General features: G+C 49.0%; 1 protein-coding gene across 3 annotated transcripts in view; it reads left to right on the plus strand.

Annotated features, from left to right (window-relative positions):
• entpd1 (ectonucleoside triphosphate diphosphohydrolase 1) overlaps window positions 1-7,500 on the plus strand; it is a 62,525-nt gene that overhangs the window by 45,467 nt on the left and 9,558 nt on the right. For 2 of the 3 annotated variants that reach the window (XM_084323666.1, XM_084323665.1), the window contains exons 6-7: window positions 5,553-5,756; window positions 5,939-6,196. In XM_084323666.1, the coding sequence (XP_084179792.1) occupies window positions 5,553-5,756; window positions 5,939-6,196 (462 nt within the window). Of the gene's footprint in view, window positions 1-5,552; window positions 5,757-5,938; window positions 6,197-7,310; window positions 7,421-7,500 lie in introns of all 3 variants that reach the window. The other variant, XM_084323667.1, reaches the window with a different exon arrangement.

Below are 7,500 nucleotides of genomic sequence, written 5' to 3' on the forward strand. Positions count from 1 at the left end.
CTCGGACAACGACGAGAAGGCCTACCGGGAGGAGGTTGAGGTACTGGAACGCTGGTGCCAGGACAACAGCCTGCTCCTGAACATTGGTAAAACCAAGGAGATGATCGTGGATTATAGGAGAGGACAGCAGGAGACACACACACCACTGAGGATAAACGGGGCTACCGTGGACAGGGTGAGCAGCTTTAAGTACCTGGGGGTCCACATCTCAGAGGATCTGACATGGACAACACACATAGACTCAGTCGTAAAAAAGGCAAAGCAGCGCCTCTACCACCTGAGACAGTTAGGGGCCTTTCTCACTCACTCATTCTGTCCGTACCGGTCGCGTACCGTCCTCATTCCGGGTCAGAGTGCGAACTCCCCCCCCCCCCCCCCTCCCCCCTCTAGTTTGTGTACACACTGCAGTCTTGGTTCGCTTCGGGTTCTGTTTACGGTTTGCCTTTGAGCGTTTACGCTTGCCGTAGGCGATGATGTCACGTTCGAAAATGTAAACAGGAAGTGTCTTAACACGACTGCGGACTCTGGATGCTGATATAAAATGAACAAATAAACCAATAAATATGAAGTTATATTTGAACCTCTGTTGTCAAGCCAAGTCTGTACCAACAGTAGGTGCATTTAATGTGTATGACCGTCAGTCACTTATAGACATCGGATTACGGGAAACTTACCGATTGGATTACTCACTGGACCAGCTTTCCGAACCGCAACAATGGCCTGAGGAGATCCTCCGGAGAGTAGGACCAGATCCTTTGTTCCTTGATCCCAGGAACAAAAGAACCAGACGGCGTGGGAAGAGAGCTGGGATCCGTAACAGGCTGAGATCCAGACGCCACCGAACACCATTGCCCAGTATATTGCTAGCCAATGTACAATCAATTGACAATAAACTGGATGACATCCGAGCAAGGATTCAATACCAAAGAGACGTTAGGGACTGCAACGTTCTCTGCTTCACCGAAACGTGGCTCACGCCGGAGGTTCCAGACCACGCAATCCAACCAGCCGAACACTTCTTTATCCACCGCAAAGATCGGACAGCAGAGTCCGGTAAACAACGTGGAGGAGGTATTGCCTTCATGTTCAACAACAATTGGAGCGATCCAACTAACGTGAAGGAATTATCCAACCACTGCTGCCCAGACCTGGAATATATAACCATCAAGTGTCGTCCTTTCTTCCTCCCGAGGGAGTTAACGGCGATCATCCTTGTAGGAGTGTATATTCCACCGCAAGCCAGTAACAACGTCGCGCTCTCCAGACTCCACGACGAGGTAAATAGAATACAAGCGGCGAACGTTAACGCCGCCATTTTGGTGCTGGGTGATTTCAATAGCGCCAATCTGAGAAAGGTATTACCTGACTTCTATCAGCATGTGAATTGCAACACCAGAGGCGGTAACATCCTAGATCACTGTTACACGCAATTTAAAGGTGGCTACAAGGCTCATTCTGATAGTGGCTTTGGTAAATCAGATCACGCGTCAATCTTTCTTTCACCAATGTACAAACAGAGAATCAAAAGTACTCCTGTAGTCTCGCGAGAGGTGCAGAAATGGGATTTGACGTCAGAGGAGACGCTCCGGTCTGCGTTTGACTGCACAGACTGGAATGTGTTCCACGACACAGATAACATTAATGTCTACACGGAAACAGTGCTGGACTATGTTTGTACTATGGTGGAAGAAACAATCCCCACTACCAAAATGAGAGTTTACCCAAATCAAAAACCCTGGGTAGACAAATCCGTCCGTGAAGCTCTGAGAGAGCGCACCAAAGCATACAACGACGGCCTAGTGGCAGGCAACATGAATGACCACAAGATGGCGCGATACAACGTAAGGAGGACAGTGTCAGAGGCCAAACGGCGCTACAGGGATAAAATTGAACTCCAGTTTGAACAAGCTGACTCTAGAGCTATGTGGCAGGGGCTCAAAACGATGACAGACTACAAAGGCGCCTCCCTCAAACTGAACAGTGACATCTCCTTAGCAAATGACCTCAATACCTTCTATGCGAGGTTTGATGCTGGTAATAACAACACCAGCTCACAAGCCACGGCAATGGGGGGGGGGGGTCGGCTGCTGATGGAGGCGCAGTGTTCAGGGTAACAGAGCATGAGGTGAGGCGGACCTTTAAAAAAGTGAATATCAGGAAGGCAGCAGGTCCGGACGGCATCCCCGGCCGCGTCCTAAAAGTCTGTGCCGACCAACTGGCCCCAGTATTCACTGACATATTTAACCTGTCCTTAGAACAGGCTGTCATCCCCACCTGCCTGAAGAAGTCCACTATTATCCCTGTACCCAAAAAATCCAAGCCTGCTTGCCTCAACGACTACCGCCCTGTAGCTCTCACCTCCATAGCCATGAAGTGCTTTGAGAAGCTAGTAAAGGGCTACATCTGCTCCTCCCTCCCCATCAACATGGACCCCCTGCAATTTGCATACCGCCCCAACAGGTCCACGGAGGACGCCATAGCCCATGTGCTGCACACAGCAGCATCACACCTGGACAAGAGGCAGGGGAACTATGTGAGAATGCTATTCATCGACTACAGCTCGGCATTCAATACCATAGTCCCCTCCATACTCATAGCCAAGCTCAGGGACCTGGGCTTGAACTATGACCTCTGCCAGTGGGTCTTGGACTTCCTGACTGGCAGACCCCAGGTGGTGAGAGCAGGCAACTGCACCTCCTCATCCATCACCCTCAACATAGGGGCCCCCCAGGGCTGTGTTCTGAGTCCCCTCCTCTACTCCCTGTACACACACGACTGCAATACAATCATCAAATTTGCTGACGACACAGTGGTGGTGGGCCTGATCTCTGCCAACGACGAGAGGGCCTACCTGGAAGAGGTCATGGTCCTGGCGGGATGGTGCCAGGAAAACAGCCTCTCCCTGAACGTCAGCAAAACAAAGGAGATGATTGTGGACTTCAGGAGGTCGGGGGTCAAGGACTACAGCCCCCTCAGCATCGACGGGGCACCGGTTGAGAGAGTCAACAGCTTTAAGTACCTCGGAGCCTACATATCCGAGGATTTGACATGGACCACACACATTGACAGTGTTGTGAAGAAGGCACGACAACGCCTCTACTTCCTCAGGCGCCTAAGGAAGTTCCAAGTCAGTCAGAAGATCCTTAAGAACTTCTACTCATGTACAATAGAGAGCATCTTGACCGGCAACATTACCTCCTGGTTTGGGAATAGCACTGCACAAGACCGAAGCAGACTACAAAGAGTGACACGTTCAGCCGAACGCACAATTGGAGGGGGGCTCCCCACCCTCCAGAACATTTACAACAAGCGTTGCAAGGGCAAGGCGAAGAGAATCATTAAAGACTCCAGTCACCCGAACAACTGCCTCTTTGAACTGCTGCGGTCAGGCAAGCGATACCGGAGTCTCAAGGCGAGCACAGAAAGACTCAGAAGAAGCTTCTATCCCCAGGCCATCAGGCTGCTAAACGAACAATGAATGAACACTACACAACAACAACCACCAAACGCACATAGCACACACATCCACACGCACACACTCACTTTAAACAAACACACTGTAGCACCCACTCCACACACTTTATAGCACACACCCACTTTAAACAAACACACTGTAGCACCCACTCCCCACACTTTATATTTATTGATGAAGGATTGCACTACAACTCGTACACCTTACTGTAAATTGTACCTAAATTGTACCTCATCCCATTTCTGCTTTGCACTATATAGTACTGTACATTAGTACACTGCATAGTATTGTATATTATATGTTAACTCAGAACATTGTACATATGTCTATACCGAACACTGTGACCTCATTTTCTTCTTCTAAAATTACATGCTATACTATGTTATTTGATACTATCTTGTCTAGCACAGTCTCTGGAGCGTAACAGTAAGAAGCATTTTGTATGAAAGTATTCTGTACTTCTGTATGACAACTATTAAAGAAACTTGAAACTTGAAACTTGAAACTTGTCAATATAACCCACCCCATTTTATCACGAATGGATGGTGTTGTAGAGTCCGCTTTTGAGCGTTTTGCAGGGTTAACGATAGCGCTAAGCTAATGGCTAACCCTAGTTAGCTTAGCCTTTTACTAGTAACATTGCTGCATCGATTATATTAAATGTCATTGATCTACTGGTCGACCACGGCCGACTGGTTGGGCACCACTGGTCTAATAGAAATAAATGCATTCGAACAAGAAGTATAGTATACAGCAATGGCTAACGCTAAGCTAACGGCTAACGCTAGTTAGCTTAGCCTGTCCAGCAGCTAACATCCCATCGCTCGTGGCAATTATATTACATGTCATTGATCTACTGGTCGACCACGGCCGACTGGTTGGGCACCACTGGTCTAATAGAAATAACGAATCAGCGCCGTTTCGCATCCCAAAAGGGGTGAGTGAGAACACTCCCCCCCGTGCTCCGGCGCGGTGATTCGATCCCAATACCTGAGTGAGAAAGGCCCCTTAAGGAAGTTCAGAGTATCTGGGAAGATACTCCAGTCCTTCTACTCCGGAGCTGTAGAGAGCATCTTGACTGGAAACATCACTGCCTGGTATGGAAACAGCACGGCACAGGACAAGAAGGCCCTACATTGAGTGGTGCGCTCAGCCGAGCGTACCACGGGTATTGCACTACCACCCCTGCAGGTTCTATACAACAAGAGGTGCAAATCCAGAGCCTACAGAATAATGAAAGACCCTCACCACCCCAACAACAGCCTGTTCCAGCTGCTGAGGTCAGGCAGACGCCTGCGAACCCCAGCTACTAGGACAGAGAGACTTCGGCTCAGCTTCTTCCCCCAGGCCATCAGAGCCTTGAACACTGAACTCTCCACACACAAGCACACACGACACACACACTGTACACGCTCACACACTAGCAGCCACTTTAACATGAGCAAGCACACACTCATGCTGCACACGCCCACACTTATGGCCACTAAGGAAAGGTCACTTTAAAAATAGTATAGTAACAGTAACAGTGTATTGCACTACCAAAGGACCTAGCATGTCCTCCATGCTCTGTAAATAACTTATGTACAAATACCGATATGCCCTACTATGTTACTTGTTTATTGCACAATGTTGTTTTATTGGATTCTATTATATGTTGTTACTACTGTATTGCACATCGTTGCGGGCAAGACCACCCGCATTTCATTGTATACTTGTATGCCGTGACAAATAAAACTCTTGACTTGACTTGACTTGACTTGGTATTCTGACGTGATGACACTTCCTTCTTTTATAGTTTCCTTGGACAATGCATAAGACTCAAAAGGTTGGAATGTTCAACATAATTGCCACTGGAATGTTCATTCCAAATTGTGCCTTTGCCCCCGAGTCTCATGCCCCGAACCAACACTCATTTCCATAAGAACATCATCAAACGATCTATGATAGGTATTTCAACATGTACCAGCTACAGGACCATTCAAGAGTGTAGATTTGAATGGGAATAGCCATTCTAGCAATTCAACTTCTATATACATTTACGTGTTCTATCATTCTCTTTCCTGCTCCTTCCGTGGCGTAGGGCTTGGAGACGACAGGCGCCCTGGACCTGGGCGGAGCCTCCACTCAGATCAGTTTCGTATCTGATCATTACGACGGCTCGGAGTCACCCAACAACTCCGTGACCTTCCGTCTCTATGGAAACGACTACAACCTGTACACCCACAGCTTCATGTGTTACGGCAAAGACCAAGTGCTCGGGCTGACCGTGGTCCACCAGGCTCAGGTGAGCCTACCATGTTGTAATGGACAATTCAAATCAGTTGTAATCTGTAATCTGTACCTACAATTGACTTGATGTTTAATCATCCCTCTCTCTCTACCTCTCTCTCTCCCGCTCTTCCTCCCTCTCTCTTTCTCCCTCTCGTTCTCTCCTTCTCTATCTCTTCCCCTCTCTCTCCCCCCTAGTCAGGTCCAAGTGTGGTGTCAGATCCATGTTTTCATCCAGGCTACAGTGAGATAAAGAGCTACTCCACTCTCTATAACAGCCCCTGCGTGTCAGACAGGAAATCCCCAAATGGTCCTGCAGCCTTCCGTCACATTGGGACAGGAAACCATTCAGCGTGCCAGGAAGTGATCAAAGAGGTCTTCAATTTCAGCCAGTGTAGCTACAGTCATTGTTCCTTCAATGGGGTCTTCCAGCCACATTTGCAGGGGCAATTTGGGGTGAGCCAATTGTTTCACGTGATATCCACTTATATACAAATTACTTATTAAAGGAACGCGCCAACATGATGGGAAATGCGCTTACAGTCTTCTCCAGAGTCAGACAAGAAGATAGATACCAATTTCCTCTCTGTACGTCCAGTAGAAAGCTATCCGGCTGCAAGCTAGCCTAGCACAAATGCATGTAAGCGGATATGGACCAACTAGCCTATCTGTTGGCCAAAAACATCTCTCCCAGAGTTTTAAGCTAGGCTAGTGGTCCGTATCTGCTTCCATTCATTTGTGCTATAGGCTAGCTTGTAGCCGGATAGCTTTCTACTGAACACACAGAGAGGAAATTGGTATCTATCTTCTTGTCTGATCCACTCAGATCAGTTTCTTATCCGATAATTGTGACAGCTCAAAGTCACCAAACAGTTTCCGTCTCTACGGCAACGACCGCAATCTGTGTACACCCACAGCTTCCTGTGTTACGGCAAAGACCAAGCGCTCGGGCTGGCCCTGGCCCACCAGGCCGCCTATTTTTGCACCGGTGGTTTTCAGCGCAGCCGGTGAAATGGGGTACAAATCTGCGCTATGCGAAGGGAAGGGAAGGTAGTCGTTCATAGACCACTGCACTTCCGCGTTATGCAGAAGCTCATGGAGGAGAGAGCGGGGGGAGAAAATTAATGAATGTGGATGAGAGCCTTGACATTAAGTGGTTGTAGCTACGGCTGTGGGGGTGCTGGAGACATTAGCGACCAATCCCAAGTCGATCGGCACTTTCTCGGCCGAGCTGTAGTCACTTTTCCACACCTACTCCCGAACTCCACATGCACAGATTTACCACGGAGTCTCTCTGGATTGTCCAGAGATCTAGAGGTTCATCAATCTGCGCATGCGGAGTTCGGGAGTAGGTGCGGAAAAGTGACTATAGCTCCGGCTCGGCCGAGAAAGTGCCGATCGACTTGGGATTGGTCGCTCCGTGTTCAGGAGACTCGGGGAATACAAGTCTATTGGATCATGTCTCCAGCACCCCCACAGCCGTAGCTACAATCACTTAATGTCAAGGCTCTCATCCACATTCATTCATTTTCTCCCCCCCCCCCCCCCGCTCTCTCTCCCATGATTTCAGAATACCGGAAGTGTTGCGGTGGTCTATACGACGAAACCACGCAGACCCACTGCACGAGCGGTGCATGCTTCCGACAAAACGTCCCCGCCTGATCGTTCGTGACTGACTGAGTGAGTGGGTGAGTGACTAGAGTACTGCGAGTGCAGCGGGGGGGGGGGGGGGGGGGGGGGGGGGGGGGTCTAGTAAAGGC

This window comes from Notolepis coatsorum, assembly GCF_963971535.1.
Source record: "Notolepis coatsorum genome assembly, chromosome: 10".
Lineage (NCBI taxonomy): Eukaryota > Metazoa > Chordata > Actinopteri > Aulopiformes > Paralepididae > Notolepis > Notolepis coatsorum.